At 42.9% G+C, this 20,061-nt stretch overlaps 3 protein-coding genes across 4 annotated transcripts; 2 read left to right on the forward strand and 1 right to left on the reverse strand.

The window, feature by feature from the left end:
• Positions 1-227: 227 nt before the first annotated feature.
• On the reverse strand, positions 228-12,706 carry LOC5511579 (EF-hand calcium-binding domain-containing protein 5). Its single transcript, XM_032380915.2, has 20 exons — positions 11,596-12,706; positions 11,260-11,323; positions 11,115-11,188; positions 9,852-9,964; positions 8,660-8,702; positions 8,482-8,581; positions 8,117-8,362; positions 7,798-8,025; positions 7,098-7,248; positions 6,888-6,969; positions 6,362-6,518; positions 6,056-6,195; positions 5,405-5,806; positions 5,114-5,242; positions 4,730-4,879; positions 4,357-4,463; positions 3,510-3,760; positions 2,840-2,976; positions 2,217-2,418; positions 228-883 (listed from the first exon to the last, which is right to left on the reverse strand). The coding sequence occupies exons 1-20, from the start codon at positions 12,340-12,342 to the stop codon at positions 648-650; spliced, it is 3,759 nt and encodes a 1,252-aa protein (XP_032236806.2). The 5' UTR covers positions 12,343-12,706; the 3' UTR covers positions 228-647.
• A 153-nt stretch (positions 12,707-12,859) lies between these two features.
• Positions 12,860-17,006, forward strand: LOC5511578. 2 transcript variants are annotated; one of them, XR_007307467.1, is made up of 6 exons: positions 12,860-13,254; positions 13,510-13,606; positions 14,170-14,280; positions 14,601-14,663; positions 15,459-15,698; positions 15,877-17,006. XR_007307467.1 is itself a non-coding variant. In XM_032380916.2 (5 exons), exons 1-5 carry the CDS (start codon positions 13,142-13,144, stop codon positions 15,573-15,575), a joined length of 501 nt encoding a protein of 166 aa, XP_032236807.1. In that variant the 5' UTR covers positions 12,860-13,141; the 3' UTR covers positions 15,576-17,006. The 2 variants fall into 2 exon arrangements, 1 of the variants encoding a protein (XP_032236807.1); XM_032380916.2 differs by having other exon boundaries at positions 15,459-17,006.
• A 1,778-nt stretch (positions 17,007-18,784) lies between these two features.
• On the forward strand, positions 18,785-20,024 carry LOC5511577 (octapeptide-repeat protein T2). Its single transcript, XM_001631945.2, has 2 exons — positions 18,785-18,916; positions 19,292-20,024. The coding sequence occupies exons 1-2, from the start codon at positions 18,910-18,912 to the stop codon at positions 19,843-19,845; spliced, it is 561 nt and encodes a 186-aa protein (XP_001631995.1). The 5' UTR covers positions 18,785-18,909; the 3' UTR covers positions 19,846-20,024.
• The last annotated feature ends 37 nt before the right edge of the window (positions 20,025-20,061 follow it).

Below are 20,061 nucleotides of genomic sequence, written 5' to 3' on the forward strand. Positions count from 1 at the left end.
TTGCAGACCAAGCTCCCTACTTTCAGAAATTGTGTTGAAAGTATAAAACTATTTGATCCACCATGTAAAATGACTCCCACAGATGCCGCATAAAGAGTAAAGCGCCATCAGGGTGGCCTGCCAGGTCTCTTGCTTCTTTGCCGCAGGATCCCAAAACTCCGAAAACAGTAATTTCCGAATAAACCCACTGGCTAACAGCCGGCTAGCAGTCGAATAAATTAGAGAGATTATCTTTAATATTTTATTATGAATTCGTTGTATAAAAATATCACACAATAGTTGCTTTAATATGTACAATATTTAGAACAGCAGTACATTTAGAATTAGTATTAATTCGGTACATTTGTATCCCTAGCAACCACCTCACACACTACTGCTGTTTTAATTACTATATTGTTATCAATATTATCATTGTAGACAATGTTATTGTCAATGTTGTTATCGTGTACAACTCGGATTGGGCAGAATGAATGAGGCTGTGGCTTGTGAAACCACCGCCTTGTAGCCCCCATATCTGCAATATTAATGACGTCGATGCCGCATTCGTGTTATGGGGGCAATAGAGGCAGCATTTTCTAGGGTCGATCATGAGCTTGTAGTTGGCGGGAGGACAGCTTTCTACCCTTTATCTATGCGATGTTGACTCTCTACGATGTAGTTTCTGTTCTCGTATTCGTGTTTATTGTCTCTGAGGGTGAGTCAAGTCGGCCCTTGCCGGGGTCTATCATGAGTGAGCTTGCAGCTGGCGGGCTGACAGCCTTCCCTGGTCTTGCCTCGGCCATTTTCTCCGTATGCTCGATGAGAGAAAGACAGACAAAGGCCCAGTTGAAGAGATACTGAGCGGGTAGCGATCCGTGCTTAGCGACCGCTCCTTGCGGTACATCTGTTGAGGGGCAAGAAAAGGATAGCTTGACAACAGAACTCAAAACGATACCTTTCTTTTTCTCCTTACATTTCTATTAATTCTATTTATCCCTCCCCAAACCTTTCTCCAATCCCTCTGCATTCGCATGCCCTCCTGACTCTGTAGTCATCCAGGACCCCCCCCCTCCTTCTTCCCCCTTCAACCCCCTCTATATAAGCACACAATCTTTGGTCAGGGTGACCAACCATCATAACCCCCCCCCCCCCCCCCCCATCCAACTCTCTCTTCCCATGTTAATCTCTATCCTCCAACTCTCTTTTCCAATCTACATCCCTATCCTCCCAAGACTCCAACTCTCTTTTCCCATCTTCATCCCTACCCTCCCAAGCCTCCAACTCTCTCTTCCCATCTTCATCCCTACCCTCCAACTCCCTCTTCCCATTTTCATCCCTATCCTCCCAAGACTCAAACTCTCTCTTCCCATCTTCAACCCTATTCTCCAACTCTCTCTTCCCATCTTCATCCCTATCCTCCCAAGCCTTCAACTCTTTCTTGCCATTTTCATCCCTATCCTCCCAAGCCTTCAACTCTCTCTTGCCATCTTCATCCCTATCCTCCCAAGCCTTCAACTCTCTCTCCCAATCTTCATCCCTATCCTCCCAAGCCTTCAACTCTCTCTTGCCATCTTCATCCCTTTCCTCCTAAGCCTCCAGCTCTCTCTTCCCATCTTCATCCCTATCCTCCCAAGCCTTCAACTCTCTCTTTCCATCTTCATCCCTATCCTCCCAAGCCTTCAACTCTCTCTTCCAATCTTCATCCCTATCCTCCGAAGCCTTCAACTCTCTCTTCCCATCTTCATCCCTATCCTCCCAAGCCTTCAACTCTCTCTTCCCATCTTCATCCCTATCCTCCCAAGCCTCCAACTCTCTCTTCCCATCTTCATCTCTATCCTCCCAAGCCTTCAACTCTCTCTTCCCATCTTCATCCCTATCCTCCCAAGCTTTCAACTCTCTCTTCCTATTTTCATCTCTATCCTCCAACTCTCTCTTGCCATCTTCATCCCTATCCTCCAACTCTCTCTTCCCATCTTCATCCCTATCCTCCCAAGCCTTCTAACATGCTCAACTTTATTTTCAGAGCCATGACACGCCCCTTAGCCACATCCCTAAGGGTGGTCACCCATCCTACCCTCCACACCCCCATCCATCCCTCCATTAAGCAAACCCTTTATCAAAGCACGCCCAACTTATATTGTAGAGTCTTAGCCACGCCCCTTATAAGGGTGATTACCCATCCTTTCGCCTTCTCCCTCATTTAAGCAAACCCTTCCAACTAAGCTCGCCAAACTTACTCTGTAAAGTCTTGGCCAGCCCCTTGGCGTCAACTTTGAAGCCGGTCTCGTTAGAGCGCGCCGTTGGGTCGTAGGCGGTTATATTCTTGACGAGATCTTGATTGACGTACTGCTTGCACGTGGTCCACTCTTCAAAGCGCGCCTGCAGTTCAGGATTCGTGTTGAAGATTCCGAGAACTGCCCTCAGAATGTCATGAATCACCTGTATAGTAAACAAAGTTAAGTAACATTGAAGTGAACACCCGGTACCCGGAAATAGTCGTCAAATCTTACATCTTTTTTGGAAGAATGGTCGAACCATAGAGACACGACTAAGTGACTATTTGCATGGAATTTCGAGATGATCGCGGTTCAAGAGATTGTGCAATTAAGCATGCGCCTTCGGAGTTGTCTCTGTCAGTCGCCATTTTGTCATCGTATCAAAATACAAAGTAGTGTGAGAAAGCATACACTTCCATCGGCTAATTTGTGGAAGCGATAATTTCGATTGGATTTAGTTAATAAAGCATATGACTTTATTCTCAGTGGTTATTTTGATATTTCCTCTGATAATTTCGCAAACATTGGTTTAAATCTATAACATAGGGGCACGTGAGAAGGGATCTTCTGTTACTGATGAATACCTTTGGCGGGTCCTTGTAGCTCTTGATCTCGGCGAAAGCACGCGCGTCCAGTCTCCCCACGTTCTCCCGCAAGTCTAGTAGCATGAGCCGATCAAACAGCACGTCGATACGAGAGTCCTCGTACTCTTTTTCTACCTCTGTAAACATGGGAAAAAAGTCATGTTATCATAGAATCTATGCCCTCGGGGGGAATGGGGGGACTCTCCAGAAAAGTAGACGGGGGTGATCGTCCTATCTATTATGGTATAAAATATGGGCCAAATGCTATCCCTAAGGCGTGTTGATTTTTCCGATTCTCTTAGGGATAAGAATTTCTTTGAACACACCCAATTTGCTTTCTCTTTGGGGTAACAATTTCTGTTGACCACAACCAATTTGCTATCTAGGGTTAAAATTGATTTTACCGACCATCACTACCTTTTTATCGTTTTTTATCGGAGTCCCCCTCCCCTGGGAATCTACGGATAAAAGAGTCCTCGTACTCTTTCTTTACCTTAATTAACACGAAAGTCATTTGATAATATAATTGGATTCTTTATGTCCCTGCTTCAGACTAATTACTGTATTCCATTTGGGTTCCCTGTGGTAAGGGTTAGGAACATTACATCATCAACCACAGGGAGCCCAAATGAATAGGCTGACCATTCCTCCCATGCTGAATCTGACCCACCTAGGACGATATTCTTCTCGAGTCCCGCCACTTCCCGTGCGACCTCGCGGTGGGCCATGGCCAGCAGTCGGAGCATGCGCTGTATTTCCCTATTCTCGTGCGGCGGAAGTGCCTTCAGGTCACCGATACTGATATCCACTACGGCGACAGCGTGACCTTCCGCGTCACGTAACGGGAAGGCCATGTGACGCTCGCCGTACGCGTCAGCAGTAATCGTCTCCGAGCTCTCAACGCATTTGAACAAATAGTCCCTGCAAGATAAAGTACATGACAATTTTAATAGCCGAATTATTTACGCGAATTCTAGAGATTTCTTAGATCCTTGCCTCGTCTGGGATAGCGCGTTGTCGATCAATCATCTAAACCAATAAATGATGACTTTAAAATGCCGTGCGATAAAAAGCCGTTAGACGGCACACAGCAAAGCCATTGGCTAGTCAAGAAAGTATTACTGACTACGCGCAATTTTCAGACGCGAAGTGGATATTGGATTCTCTGCGGTCGCGAAACTACAAATTAGATCAGAGGTACTTCAACATTGGCCACCCTATATCTTGCGTCTACTTCAACATTGGCCACCCTATATCTTGCGTCTACTTCAACATTGGCCACCCTATATCTTGCGTCTACTTCAACATTGGCCACCCTATATCTTGCGTCTACTTCAACATTGGCCACCCTATATCTTGCGTCTACCTATTAAAGTCCAGATGTAGGTGTTGCCCCAAAAATGCATTTTAAACCTTTATCGTGCGGCTTTCCTAAGTCCTTGGTCAATAAATCACTGTCGTATGGCGACATTTTAGCACGAAAATCAAACGGAATTGACACAAGTTAAGACACCTACCTGAAGAGGTTGTCCTTTCTGTCTAATCGAGGTGGGTTGTTAAAGCGCTCGCTTACTCCGTTATGCGACAAGAGTATCATGCGACGCAATACCAGGCCGTCAGAAGGCTGCAAAGATAACAACATACAAACAGGTTCGGTATAAGTAGAGGCTTTCTTCTTAATTTACAGAAAATGTATAGAATTAGGAACTAGTTCTATCGTTTTGACCGGGTTTCCTTTGATCAACGAGGTGTGACGTCACACATAAAGCCTCTCTACTCTTTCCAAGCCCCGCGCTTTCTAGCAGTTAACCTTCGAATACAGGAAGTTGCGGGTAAAGCATAGACAAGAAAGGAAGACTGATAGGGGTGGGGAGGGAGGGGATGACGTACCCTTAGTCCTGGCTCCACGAGGTAGACATTGACGTTCTGCACATTTTGACTGCGCCGCAATATCCAGGAGACAGCGGACTCCGCCACACGCAGCGTCTTACGACGGATATCAACGAACTGGATCGCTTGACTTAGTGCCTTGGCGGCAGCCTGGGGAGAGAAACGAATAATCGGATTAAATGGAAGGATGAGAATGGGTTTAATGAGATAGGGAATGGGAGAATGGGATAGGGATTAATCGATGAGAATGAGTGGGCCAGTTCTTCATGTAAGGCCTTATGGTTAGGACATCATGTAGGGCTAGGGTTGTCAATGATGAGATGATGATTACCACAACAGTGAGACGATGACTATGAATGACGATGAAGGCTAACGGTGGCTCACCTGGTAGAAAGAGATTTCGTGTGTGATAAAGGGCGTCTTGTGCGAGTCGTTCAGAGTATCGACCCCAAGTAGACCGATCACACGCTTCTCATGGTCCTTGAGCGGCAGAACGATGAGCGAGCCGTCAGTCTGCAACCATGACAACACATGACAAGATGTCAATGTAATAACAAGAAAAAAGAAAAGGCCGCAAAAGGCAGTGGTCATGTCACGATCCTACCACAGTTCCAGTGAATATTTTTTAGGTTTCTACTCAAAATTCATTCTTTCTAATACTCTCACTTAACTCACATCTTTGTTCCTGAAGGAATTCCAGAAATACACTCCGCCGTGGCTGCCGACCTTGGGCACATGTATCGGCTTCCCAGAGTCCACTGCAGCCCAGCTAACGGCCTTCATGTCCCTGTAGATGACCTTGCCGAGCATGTAGCCGATGTCCTCTGCCGTACACGCCGCGTATCGGAGCACAGCCTCGCCTCGGTGCAGAGCTTCCGGGTCATCGTTAGTCTCCAGCATGCTTACGAAGCTGCTGACCATCTTCCCGCGCCCGTGCTCTTCCGCATCTTTGTACAGGACTTGAAAGGTGGCCTGGTAGACTGGGTCGAGCTGCGCGCCACTCGTCTGCGCAGCCACGTCGATGTTGGTCAGCCATCGCTTGCGAGTCTCACTGCGCCTGCGCTCTTCGAATGACCGCTGCAAAAAAGGAGGGTTCACATTGGTCGTTCATGCAAATTGTTCTAGTATATCAGATATAATCAATTGCTCCGACCAAGAGCTAACGATAAAAACGCCTACGCAGTCACCCCGACTTCCTTTTCGACACCCCCACTTCATGAATTCTGAGAGGGTATGTTTTATGCAAAAAAAGGTGCTGTAAGCAAATGGAGAGGAAAGGTCGATCAAACTTTTTTTGGTGTCAACAGATATGGTTGTCATAGTTACCTCCACGCTTGAGACGAGGAATGTTATCAGAGCCTCAAACGCCTCCTCTTCGTCAGGAAGAGTGGCGTAAACCGCGTCGATGATGTCACGGAACTCTTGGCGATTCAGATTTTTCGTCACTTCGCCGAATATGCGCACAGCTGAAAAAAAACCCATCAATATTAAAATATTATTTAATACTTACAAAATAAACGCCACGAGAGTTCGATCAACGGAATATAAAAAACGCATGTATGTTCCAATGATCATCGGGGGAAAAAAACGTTCGAAGCTTTAAGACCTATATTAATAACAATAAATTCTTACCTTCTTTGTAGCCGTTCTCCACATTATCAACTTTCCATTTGTTAAGCACCACTTGAATTTTGTCTAGTTCAAGGCTCCCGGAGCCATCGATATCCCACAAATCAAAGAGCTGATCAACCAGGCGACGTCTTTTGGCCGAGCGAGCGTCAAGGCGTGCCTTTAATGGGAAAAAAAATAGATTATTGCGAAGATAAAAGTCTCGGTGTGAACGTCGTGAAAATTCTCCCGCAAAAATAAAATAAAAATTCCCTAACGGAATTACATTCGGTGTTTTTTTATTGGTCCGCGCCTTACGGAGAGGTGGCGTCATTCGAAACCATTACAGTGTTGGCCAATGAAAATGCTTCAAGGATTTTGAATCAGAGAAGCCAGTTTGCGATTTAGGTGAAGTTGAAGATCTTCGGCGAGAGTTCGTAGAGTAGTTAGAACTACAGTAATTGAATCGTGATTTTATTATCGCGCATACCAATTTATAATAATAATGAATATCAAATAATATCAATAATGTACATATTGTGTTAGATACCTTGTTCATCCGATTCAGACGATCGAAGTCAAACTCCACGTAGTTGGCGCGAGTAAAGCGAACGAACTTCTCAAGGATGTGTCTGAATGCAAAGGAATGATAATTATCAGCAAGTGAAAGAAAAGGGTCGACTTTATCTAGAATAACAGACATAGCCACATCTCCCAGTATATCCATATTAACGTATCAATACTCCAGATTACAACGCACTTTTTTGGTTCACCGCCGAGGAATTTCTCGATCAGGGCCAAGAACTGCGCCTGGTTGAGCGTATTCTCGTCGAAAGCGGAACCCTCGACCTCTTTCTCGGGCCTGAGGATGGCGCTGACCGTAGTCTCTGTCTCAGAACGCTCAGAGTTAACTAGAAACACAAAACAACAAGTGCATCATAAATAGGGATCAAATAAAAACTAGCAAGAATTCCAAAATAAAAAAGCGTATTTATTATTATTTATTACTGGGAAACACGCCAAACGTTACTTTGTCTCACAACTTGAATGAAAGCCTTCAGCCTATTTTTCAGCGCACTGATATTTCAGCTCAGTCACCTTTCAGTCGTTTCTATCTTCGTGCTTTCACGGTGACTTACGCGTAATGCAAACTCAGCTCGAAAAAGGCCAAAACAAAGATAGCGCGAACTTTTTCATGTTTTCACCACATAGGAACATGAAAGAAAAATAGAAGAATGGTTTGCGAGTGGACTGCATGCCAATGTACAGTACCTTTTTTTTAATTTTTGGGACTCGAGTTTGACATTTTAAACGATTACACAATCATTGACAGGTTTTTTTAAATTTCACATTACGTTTCTTACTCCACATTCATTTCAAATGATATTTCACATGGTGAATCTAATACGGTTCTTATTTCTCATCCATTTTACATGATGTATTTCACATTTCAGACTTACATTCCTCTGGTATTGAATCAAGTAGCTTTCTTTCCTCATTCGTCAAAGGTTGTTCATCCGAAACAGATGCTTCCTCATCTGGTTTATTTGCTTCCTCTTCCGGTTTTGTTACTTCCTCTTCCGTTTTTGTAGCTTCCTGTTGCACTGTCTCAGACTCTGCTTGTTCTTCTGCTTTCGCATTTTCATAAACAGGCGCCTCTTGTTGGGCATCTTGATTAGTTTCACCCACTGAAAAGCGTTTTTAAAAATGGTTAGATAAATTTCTTAAACAAAATTCTTTAACCAACTGTAGTCACAAGGAAGCAGAAGAAGAACCGACCTGTCAGGTCCTGACCCTCCTGGGCCGATTGGACCACGTCTGGTGGCCCGTGAGCAGTGTCTACTGAACCCTGTGATTCATCTGAAGGTGCAGGTGTTATCTCTGCAGTGTTAGTTTGTTGTGCTTCGGGTTTGGCTGGAGCTTTCTCCTGAGAAATCTCTTTTTGAGGCTCAATGTCACCCTTTGGCTTCTCCTCCTCAAAGACGGATTCTTCGTCACTTGTCTCCTCAATTTCAATAACAGGCCCTGCAATGTAATCAAGTCAAGATCAGCAAGAGCTTCCTCAGGGGGGTCCAGAATAGGCTTTTACCCCCATCCCCCCTCTCTCACAGTTCAAAACTGATTACACCAAGGGGAAAGCTTACATTGGCGAGGATTTCTTAGGACATCTCGGTCCGCTGCCTGGGCCCCATCGTAAAAGAGTCCCAGTAGTTCCAAAACGCGTTGGCGATCAAGATGGCCAGCCTATATAGGAAAAATCGTAGAAAATATTGACTGGAAATCTCATAAACATTAAAAATACTTTTTACAGGGAGTCCTTACTCTGTTGACGTCACAAACCAGGAACAAGTTTTGAAGAACATTCCTGAAATGAGGAAATATAACAGGGTACTTAGTGATTGTAAGCATTGGTGTTGAGTTAATTCACCAGGAACTTACATCCAAAAGTGGTTACTTTTACTTGTAATTTCAATATTCCCTGAGCTCTAGTCGATTATTTCCATTTGCTTAAACGCTTTTTAGCGGCCAGCAACTTGCTATTGCTTGACTGGAAATCCAATGTAAATGCTTCAAGGACTTTGAATGATTAAAGCTATAAGGCGATTTAAGTTGTTGCAAATCATTGGCAAAAAATGTAATACAGAGTGTGATCGAAAGGTGGACACTGAACCAGGAAGACTTAAAATACACCAGAGACAAAACATTTGCTGAAGGAAATTCCGAGTTTGCCAAAACAAGAAATAAAACAGTCACCCTTGAGCGTCCATTTTTATGGCAAAAATAGGGGATGATTTAGGGTATAAAAAAGGATCGAATTATCTCATTTTCAGGCTACTGAAATGTTATTCATTGAATTTGGTAAACGAAGTATTCAACTGTTGCTTTTAGAGGGATTACAGTTTTTATCGGATAATTTCTCATAACAAAAACTAAGGTACTAGTGACTAGGCCTTACGGGGTAGAGGATATAATGAGTGCACCAGCAAAAACTGCAAAATAAGGAGGATATAGAGGGATCTTGCAAAAATTTTGCAAAGTCTAGGAATCCTGGCGTTTTTACCGCAAGTCTCGAGGCTCGTTTTTTTTCAAACTTTTAGGATCTCAGAGCCTGTTTTTTTCTACCACGGTCTCGTATCTTTAAATGCGACCTCAGAGTCTCTGATTTTGTTAAACGCTATCTGTTTTATGTTGTTACCATGCTACGGGTTTCCCCTTGTAGCAAGATTGTATTGTCACTCTTCTTTTTCCAACTGATGTTTATGACATACCTCGAGCAAGTTACCCGAAAACAACCTCGGAAAGCTCCGGCTCGGGTTCCGAAATTTGACAAGAGTCTCTGGCTCGGATTCCGAAATCTGACAAAAGTCTAGGGCTCAGATTCTGAAACACGGGTATCGGCACCTCGGCAACTCTCAGATTTACCCATCACTACCTCTATATATAATGCCTTGAGAGTTCCTGACAGTGATCAAATAGGCTGGCAATAAATGTACTCTTTCTATCTCCTTTTTACCTCATGGCTTGTCTAATTGTCGCAGCCCTGTACTCTTTAGCACATGAGGCCATGTGGACGAGAAAGGCATTAAAGGCTGGAGATGTCATGTTACCACCATATGGAGCCAAGTACTGTGTAAGTTAAGATAGGATAACATGAGAAAGGATAGCAAGGGACAGACAGCTTGGGATAGGACAGCAAGAGAAAGGATAACAAGAGATTGGATAACAATGGATAAGATAGCGAGGGATAGGGTAGCAGGGGAAAGGATAGCAAGAGATTGGATAACAATGGATAAGATAGCTTGGGATAGGGTATCCCCTCCCTCGACACCTCAGGTCCCCTAGTGCATCCCCTCCCTCAACACCTCAGGTCCCCTAGTGCATCCCCTCCCTCAACACCTCAGGTTCCCTAGTGCATCCCCTCCCTCAACACCTCAGGTCCCCTAGTGCATTCCCTCCCTCAACACCTCAGGTCCCCTAGTGCATCCCCTCCCTCAACACCTCAGGTCCCCTAGTGCATCCCCTCCCTCAACACCTCAGGTCCCCTAGTGCATCCCCTCCCTCAACACCTCAGGTTCCCTAGTGCATCCCCTCCCTCAACACCTCAGGTCCCCTAGTGCATCCCCTCCCTCAACACCTCAGGTCCCCTAGTGCATCCCCTCCCTCAACACCTCAGGTCCCTTAGTGCATCCCCTCCCTCGACACCTCAGGTCCCTTAGTGCACCCCCTCCCTCAACACCTCAGGTCCCCTAGTGCATTCCCTCCCTCAACACCTTAGGTCCCTTAGTGCATCCCCTCCCTCAACACCTCAGGTCCCCTAGTGCATCCCCTCCCTCGACACCTCAGGTTTCCTAGTGCATCCCCTCCCTCAACACCTCAGGTCCCCTAGTGCATCCCCTCCCTCAACACCTCAGGTCCCCTAGTGCATTCCCTCCCTCAACACCTCAGGTCCCCTAGTGCATCCCCTCCCTCGACACCTCAGGTCCCCTAGTGCATCCCCTCACTCAACACCTCAGGTCCCTTAGTGCATCCCCTCACTCAACACCTCAGGTCCCTTAGTGCATCCCCTCCCTCAACAACTCAGGTCCCCTAGTGCATCCCCTCCCTCAGCACCTCAGGTTCCCTAGTGCATCCCCTCCCTCAACACCTCAGGTCCCCTAGTGCATCCCCTCCCTCAGCACCTCAGGTTCCCTAGTGCATCCCCTCCCTCAACACCTCAACTGCCCAAGCACAGACATTCCAAAGAGCAGAGCCCAATACCCTCAAATCACACACCAACCTCTTTGAAGCCATCCAAATCAATAACTCTACCAGTGGTGTCTGTTGGCCCGAGAGGGATGCAATATTCTGCGCCTGTAATGTGTCAAAAACTTATTCAATATTAATATAAATTATCATATATCATCATTTTTATAAAAATAAACCTTTTCTTAGATCTTCTGATAACTTTGAAGAAAATTCTTGGAAAGACATCAGCATGTTTTGAACCTGTTGGTTAAAAAAAGGACATATTGTTTTTTGTTTAACTACCAACCGCCACAAAGGGTGGTTTCTAGGGGTTGGCCGAACTGGCTCCATCTCCTCCTATTATCAGATATTTGTCCTAGATATATAAAAAAATAATAATAAGGAAATCAACAGAAGAACAATGAATCTGGCCCTCCTTCCCTTGAAACCCTTGCTTCACCCAGTCCCCCCCCTTCCATCCCTTAGGAACTCCTGGATCTGACCCTGGCCACAAACACCACACCTCTACTTACAGCAGCAAGAGGAAGAAAGCCTTTCCAGTCAGATGTCCACTCTACAAACTGTTCTTCAAGGGCCATAGCTCTCCTCCTTTCCTCCATCTCCCTTGCTTTCTCTTCCTTCTCACGCACAATCCTCCTTTGCTTGGCCTCCTCTTTCATCTTTGCCAATTTATTTTCCTCAGATGAAAAAATCTCCTTTTTCAAATCCTCTGTCACTTTGTGAAGTCCCTTTGTGTAGGGTGAGGCCTCAACAAAGTTAGAGTACTTGAGGTTGTTACGCATTAGATACTGTGCTAAGTAATTAATAGGGTTGAAATCTGGACAAAACCCTTCTGAATCAGTTAGTCCCCTTTTGGTGACTTCATCTAGGAGTTTCTCTACACCAAGTATTAATGTAGGTAAAAGGTTTTCTACAAGATACACCCTAGCATCTGCCGTGAGTTCATTGTCATATAGCCAGTCCTTTGCTAGTACATCCAAAGGAATCTTTCTAGTAACCAAACGAGCAATTTCCTTTGCTTCTCCGTCTTTTCTTTTCTTCTCTATTCGTAATTCCTGGAGTCGCTTGTTCACTTTGCGTTCGTGGGCTTCCCGCCACTTGCGCATTATATTTCTCGACAGGTTTCGAATAACGGGGCTTTTTATACCGTTCAACTCCATGCTTTTCTCGAAGACATCGGCGGCTGATAGGGCGCGCGGTCTATCAGGAGACGGTGTTATCCTGAGTTCGTCAAACGACGAGTCCTTCTCGAATTCCATCGTACAGTATCAAACTGGGAATAATCTTCTAACGATGTTCTAATTGCAATAGAAGCTAGCGCCTTCTCCGATTAAGTGACTTCGGGACCTAGCAAGCAAACGAGCATCCAACAAAACAACTTCTCTCGAGTGAGCTCATAACAGAAGTTGGAGATTGTAGATATTTTGGAGCAACATGTTAATTGTTCCTGAACTTTTCAAAGAGAACTCGACTCGAAGATTGTTAGTTACCATGGAAATAGACGACGGGCCATATCCGATAGCATGAATAATAATCACAGTAATTAATTTTCAAAAGGGGCATTATTTCTGCTATGTATCATTTTCTTTGTAGAAAGTTTGACTAATATAAAAAAACACTTATATTATGAAATCAAGTACAGCCATTGCCCATTAAAGCTCAATAAATGTCTCGTCTCAAATATTTATCAACTTTTCACGCAATGCCCATTCGATCGTGACGGGTACCCTGTGCTAGTCCCTAAAAATACTCGGTCCTCCTTTGTTATCAAACCAGGAACGCCTGTGCGTTATTAGGCTAATTCGACAATTTCAGGTTTTATTGTTTATACTTTTGCCCAAAAGTTTTGACTATTTTCTCGTAATCGGCTAAAAGCGCCCTCGAGATTGTTCACCCAATGTAGTGAGCCTTTATCTTTCTAGAACACGGCGGTGGGTGATAAATTCAGGAAGCCTGTGAGGGCTTTTCTCTGAGAAGAGTTGGCGTATCGTGTGTATTCGTAGGTGTGGTTCAGTTTCGACTTATAAGCTCGTCCTTGCGTGTAGTGTTTCCTCCGCTATGTCTTCGGCTGCTGACTGCTGTTTCAGTATGTGCCAGTCGCCGCTAATGGCGATTTTACGGCCAGCAATGTGGGTCCCGGGGATCAAGAAACTTCACAGCGCGACGGAAACGTGAGTTGAGAACAAATAGTGCCTTGACCTTTCCACGATTTCACGGCGACGATATCTGTAACTGTTCTTTGCGTAACGCAACGTTTAAAGAAGTTTCACACAAACAGGTCCTTAAAAGATACGCACTTTTTGCTTAATCAACATTGCACTGACCAAATATTGCATTGAAACACTTGGAATTCAACCTTTGTTCCTACGAATTTGAGGCATTTTTTTCTATCGTAACCTGCGTGTAACCCTGGCATTAATATTCAGGTGGATTATCCCTAATGCGCCCGTTGATGTCTGCATAGACAAGTTATTGGAAGCCATAGACAGTCTTGGTGAGAAAGAAAAGATGCATGTTAACAAGGTATTAAGAGGATCGAGATGAGCTTCTGATAGGGATTATACGTCAAGGATCACAGAATTGGCACACAAAAAGGCTGTCAAAAGCGGTATTATTTAGTTTACAATTCATATATGGTTTTTATTATTCACCCTAAATGATCTATGTATTTGGGCTAATGTGAAGTGGTTATGAAAGGGGAATGTTTTGATGTGGTTATTCAATAAATTAAAATGCTGCCAGTAATTAATCTAAGAATCTTATTAAAGAATTGATGATGTTTCAAAATTAGTCATTTTTTATTCCATCTAAACACTGTGAAAATTATTTTTTCTTCAATAAAATTATAACAAAATGCCACGGTCCAGCTGTTTGATGTTTATTATTATTATTTTTTTTTTAGTTTATATTCCTCTATTGAATTCTATGTCACCTGCAATAGACTGATTAGTACTTCTTATTGTTATCCTTAGAATGCTGGGCTAGAAAGTCTGCTTTTGAATTTGACCCCTCTCACCTTCATTTATACTCCACCAGTTTTATTTATTTGTCATTATTCACTATGAAGTTTTTCTTGAATTTTGCAGGTTAACAGGGATAGAGGTTTTGTACAAATTTTTAGCTTTACACCCAATGAATGGTTTGATGTAGTTGAAATAGAGTTCAAGCCTGGAAGAGAGCAAGGTGCTATGGGGCATGTAAGTTGTTATTTTGATAAACTTGATGCATTCTTAACTTGAGAATGATAATAATTTGAAAGTGTCTGTCAGCCTCTATTTTGTTATCCTAAAAAAATACCAATTAGGAGAAAGCATTTATTTCCATCACCTTATTTTGGAAGCTGTTGCTGTCTGTTAGAAATGTAAATTCTATTAATAAAGTCAATGTAAATGTTATTCTAATCAATAGAAAGACAAGTCTCTATCTAAAAAAATGAATAGTTGTATGTAAAACTTCAAGTTTTTTTCGAGTTTGGTGATCTTATCTGCTGCTAATTAGATTATTTCTCCATACTTAGGCAAGGTCTTTTTCCACTGGGCTTCTTCCTACATGTTGTCCCCTAGCTCTCTTGTTTAACGTGGTAAGTTTAGGCTTCTTCCTACATGTTGTCCCCTTGCTCTCTGGTTTAACATGGTAAGTTTGGGCTTCTTCCTACATGTTATCCCCTAGCTCTCTGGTTTAACATGGTAAGTTTGCGCTTCTTCCTACATGTTATCCCCTAGCTCTCTTGTTCAACATGGTAAGTTTGGGCTTCTTCCTACATGTTATCCCCTTGCTCTCTTGTTCAACATGGTAAGTTTGGGCTTCTTCCTACATGTTATTCCCTTGCTCTCTTGTTCAACATGGTAAGTTTGGGCTTCTTCCTACATGTTATCCCCTAGCTCTCTGGTTTAACATGGTAAGTTTGGGCTTCTTCCTACATGTTATCCCCTTGCTCTCTTGTTCAACATGGTTCTTCCTACATGTTATCCCCTTGCTCTCATGTTCAACATGGTTCTTCCTACATGTTATCCCCTTGCTCTCTTGTTCAACATGGTAAGTTTGGGCTTCTTCCTACATATTGTCCCCTTGCTCTCTTGTTCAACATGGTTTTTCCTACTTTCTTGGCAGGGGCATACCTAGGATATGGTGAGGGGGGATGGGAATAACTAGCATTTATAGTATGCAGTTTTCTCAATATTTCTGCCCCCCTCCCCCCCCCCCCCCCAGTACTTTAAGGCCTGCTATTGCAGTACAGTGACAGTGGTTACTGACAGTACACAGACAGGGGTACATAGCATGACCTAGAGCTTTTCTGATAATTGTGCTGTCCACATCAGTAATTATTGTGCCGTCCACACCAGTATTAAACCATTTTTATTTTAACCATTTTTAGATATTTTTCTTTGTGCCGTTCCATGATCAGGGCACCAATAAAGCACGCCTGGACAGAGTGCGTGGCCAGATGACTCTAGAGATAGCCGTTGAAGATGTGAATGTACATGTACCATAAGTGTGTTTTGATAAATCTATTTTAGCTTAAGTAGAATTCTGGTAATTGCTAGCAATGTCCAGGTAGGGATTGTTTTCTTATTTAGTGGACAATATTGTCCTTGTCTGCAGTGGTACTCAATTTTCCTAGATTAGAATGGACCTTCTAGTTGAGTGGGTAATCCTTCTGCATATCCCTGCTAACATGCAATCAGTGCCTGAGAATACACACAGCACAACAAGGTCACTGTTTAAGGGGAGTGGGGTGATTTTATCATGCGCAGGGCAGTTATAAAGAGATAATTTCTTAGAAGGGAAATAGGAAGGTATGCATTTCCTAGAAAGGAAGTTGGAAGGTATGCATTTCCTCAAAGGGAAGAGCTGCTTGCGTTCCACCATGTTAAGTAATGATATTAATGATATTTTAAGATTATGATAATTTCAGGATAATAATTCTTGTTGGCACAAATGATTGTATAAAAATAGATGTATGTAAGTTTTCACACTGGCCCAAGCCTACAGTGTCTTTCATAGCTGTCTGCATACTGTTTAGATGTCTACATCCTACACAGGACCCAATAGAACAGTTGATGTAGGTTCTTGTCAGTGCAAAAGTGTCGAAGGCTGGACACGCTGCTTTTTGGGTTGCTGGTAAAATGAAATAAGTGCTTAATTAACTAAAAAGAAAACTTAGGGTGAAATACAAATGCTTGCTACTTACTACTTAGGTGATTATCTTGGCAGAGTTTGGCATCCTATTACGAGTACCGCGAAGCCAGTCTATGACTAGGAATTTGGCGAACTTACAGGGTTTACAACAAGGTTCACCCAAACCCGGTCACTTGGACACAACTTGTGAAAGACATCGTATCGATTTTTGTTTTCCATGGCTCTGTTAGCAACGTATTTCTTCGTTATCATTCAAGAGCTCAAGGGAATAAAGAAAGGACATTCGGAAACTATGGGCGCCTGATGAGTGCCATGTTGGAATAAGGCGAGCGGTCCCGGGACCGAGAGAAAAATCGAGCGAGACAGATGTCGCAGATGTCGCAAGCTTCGACTTGGGTGTCTCTTTAGCTCAATCGCATTGTGTGACAGAGGTCAGAACGACTGCGTAGAAGGATTTCTTATTGCAAGTCTCCTATTCTCTCCTACTCAGTCGTCCAGACCTCTGTCTCGCAATGTGTCTGCGCTGGACGCTTTTCCTCACCTAGAACGGTCACAAATCACTCTGGAATCTCTTCTATCCACTCTTCTATCCACAAATTGCGCACAATAAAAAAAATGATTTTTTTGACAAATGTTACTCATGGAACTCTTTTGCTACTTAGAAGATAGCTTCCATTATTTTTTTATATTTGATAGACAACAAGATAAATAATATATAATGGTCATTGACGATTCATCAATTGTATAGCGTTCATTCATTGCACATTAAATGAGTATAAATCACTTTGTTAATGGTTTGAGTGTTTTTCATATGCCTTGGGATGTTATCCCAAAATCCATTATTTCCGTTGTAATTTGTTGTATAATATTTTTTCATTTTTATCAGAGACCATCTGTTAGCTACCAAAATCCTATTCTCAGCATATAAACTGATGGATTAAAAAACACTGGTGAAAGAATCGTTTTAAAACAATTAAAACCTCGATCTACAAACCGTCCGATGCCACGGTGGGAAGTGATATTCTGTGTTATGTAAAACCAATGGATCTTAATTCTCTTTCTAATGCGTTTATTTCAATTACCTCAGGCAAGAAGATGTATCCGTAGCGCTATTTTTTAGTTGAAAGTAAGTGGTTTTGCCTGATGACGAATTAAGCGCGGCTTTAGCTTGAAATTGATGTTCTAATCTGCCCTCGTTTCAATCAATTGGAAAGAAACGCTTCCAAAGAATTTCCACGCGGCTCTCAATATGTAATGGGAGTCGCCCCAGTCCTCCTCCCCCTCTCCCTCACCTCTATGATATATTTGTGGGATATTTAAGCGCATAGCGACATAACGACATAGGCTGTCGCTGTTTTATGTCCAAGTTTGTACATCCGTGACATAACATAACATAACATCGACATAAGACATGAATATAACGACATAACATCGACATAAAATATGGCCATAACGACATAAAATCGACATAAGACATGGCCATAACAACATAACATCGACATAAGACATAGACATTACATCGACATAAGACATGGACATAACGACATAAGATATGGGCATAACAACATAACATCGACATAAGACATGGGCATAACGACATAACATAGACATAAGACATGGATATAACGACATAACATCGACATAAGACTTGGGCATATCGGAATATGAGAAAAAAAGTACTCTTTTCCTCATATCGTCAGTGTGCACTTGGCTTTATTAGCATATTCGTGCGGTTATTTTTTATTCGATGAGCGCCCATTTTAGGTCCCTATGAAGTATTGACGTGTGCTAAGCCGTTAGGAGTTGTTTGTTTCTCCCCGTTTTTTTTAAACTCGCTTCCTAAAAAAGATCTTAGAAGATGTTTTGGTAAGGTGGCGACTCATTCCTGTCCTTGTTTTATAACAAAACAACGTCATACTTCTCTAACCCGAATTGCGCAAATTTCTTAGGGGCTTGTTTGGTTGTGAAATAAGGCTGGGTCCTCAAACACAACTTTAGAGCTGCACGAACTAACGAATATGTGAAGGGTGTGCCTAATAAAAAATGAACGATTACCCAAGCAATTGTGCCAGGCTCTAAAAGCAATTCCTAAAGAATGTCGATTTACCACTTCTTTGTTATTATTTATATAAATAAACTATAAGGAAACTATAAAATAACCAAATTTGGTACTTTTTCATACACCTCACGCAAACACACGCTCTCATTGGTCGATTAGCACCCCATCGATCCCCGAAGGCTGCCCAGAAAAAAAAACACTTCTGCCATGAAAAACTCTCTCGATACGCTGTAAAATATATATCTTATACTATCTTGTTGCCGCGCAATATGGAGCCTCAAATGTCTCCATAGTTTATGGCCCGCCAGTTTTGCTTTTTTTGACATATATAATAAAACAATGGAACAATTCTTGAGTGCTTAAGTTCCCATTTGATTGAAAGAATCTTGATTTGGATGAATTAACCGATTGAAATGGATGCGTTTTATTATTCGGTAATGTGTAGGAGCGTAAAATGGCGGCGTGATTGGCCTTTTTCAGCATAAATCCATGAGAACGATAGCAGATGGGTGCGCGGAAAACATGAATCGGAACGAAAGCTTCTGGCGTGGGTGCGAGGCGTGGAGAGCATAAAACGGCCAACAGCGGACGAACAGTACACAATTTGTTCAGGGAAAAAGCCGGCAACATGTCAGGTAAGAACGAGCAATTAATCCTTGGTTTTATCATCTTCACACGAAAAAATAAATTCTACAAAAAAATGTATAGTATCAGAGAATTGGGATGTTTTTTACGGATTATATATTAAATTGATAAAATACGAATTTTTCTTGCTATTTCAAGCACGTTCTTGCGATTTGTCCCTCCATTTAAAACCTTAACAGTCATATCACCGAAAATCTCTTGAAAACTATAGCAACAAGTGTTAATAGTGCTCTTAAGCTAGTAATAAAGTTTTTATCTTTTCCCGTTTGCTGCCTTTGTCCCGATTGTAGTAAAACGCAACCGGTGTTTTACACTGTATAACTAGCGGTATTATTAACTGATCAATAAATATGTTATCTCAACAGGGCTAACGGTTTTTGTCGGCCTTTGTCTACTTATGGTACTGGGAGGAACGCTAGCACTAGGTGACGAAAACACCGGTTCACTTCTACCTTTTAGTAGGGAATACGCAATGGAACAAGACGCTGACTTCATTCCGATTGCTGCCAAAGCAGAGGAGAGAGAAAGAGCGAGAGAACGGGGAAGGTTCGGTCATAACCACGAGGAACGAGAACGAGAGGAAAATAAGCAGGTGCGTAAACATGTAAGGATTCCTAAAGGTTCGAGTGAAGTCCAGTCTGACGCAGCCCCAAAACAACGAGGGCGAGAAAGGGGTCTGGAGCGTGTGGAGGAAAAAGAAAGGTTTGATTTACAAGGGCATAAACAGAGAGAACGCCAACGACAGAGGGAAAGAGAGCGAGAGAGGGAGAGAAAGATCCATGGAATGATCATGAAGGAGCTAGAAAAGGAGATGGAAGGGGAACGGCAAAGACAAATGAAGGGGAAACACGGAATGAGGGAGGAAAGACAGAGGTTCAGGGCCAAAGAGTGGGGGAAAGAAGAAGGCAAGAAACACTAGGAGAAATCGCATGAATCGGAAATCCCCCCAGTGAACAAACGCAGATTCCACAAAGGAATCCATTCCACAAACAATTCATCACCAGTGCGAAAACACAATTGAGCTCAGAGAAAGACCATCATTTTTAGCTAGACTTTCCATGACGGATGTGGCTATCTCAATAAACAGGTGGAACTAGAGTTTATGTGTGTGTGTTTTTTTTTTTCAGAAAAATGC

This window comes from Nematostella vectensis, chromosome 4, assembly GCF_932526225.1.
Source record: "Nematostella vectensis chromosome 4, jaNemVect1.1, whole genome shotgun sequence".
Taxonomy (NCBI): domain Eukaryota; kingdom Metazoa; phylum Cnidaria; class Anthozoa; order Actiniaria; family Edwardsiidae; genus Nematostella; species Nematostella vectensis.

Bases quoted from the DNA above. Each gene is read 5' to 3' on its own strand.
- LOC5511578 (XM_032380916.2), top strand. From the start codon at position 13,142: ATGTCTTCGGCTGCTGACTGCTGTTTCAGTATGTGCCAGTCGCCGCTA. The intron at 13,607-14,169 runs GTATTAAGAGGA...TGAATTTTGCAG, and splicing joins AAAAGATGCATGTTAACAAG to GTTAACAGGGATAGAGGTTT. The intron at 14,664-15,458 runs GTAAGTTTAGGC...AACCATTTTTAG, and splicing joins TAGCTCTCTTGTTTAACGTG to ATATTTTTCTTTGTGCCGTT.
- LOC5511579 (XM_032380915.2), bottom strand. From the start codon at position 12,342: ATGGAATTCGAGAAGGACTCGTCGTTTGACGAACTCAGGATAACACCG. The intron at 8,582-8,659 runs GTAAGGACTCCC...TTTCCTATATAG, and splicing joins TGGTTTGTGACGTCAACAGA to GCTGGCCATCTTGATCGCCA. The intron at 8,026-8,116 runs GTCGGTTCTTCT...AACGCTTTTCAG, and splicing joins GGAGGGTCAGGACCTGACAG to TGGGTGAAACTAATCAAGAT.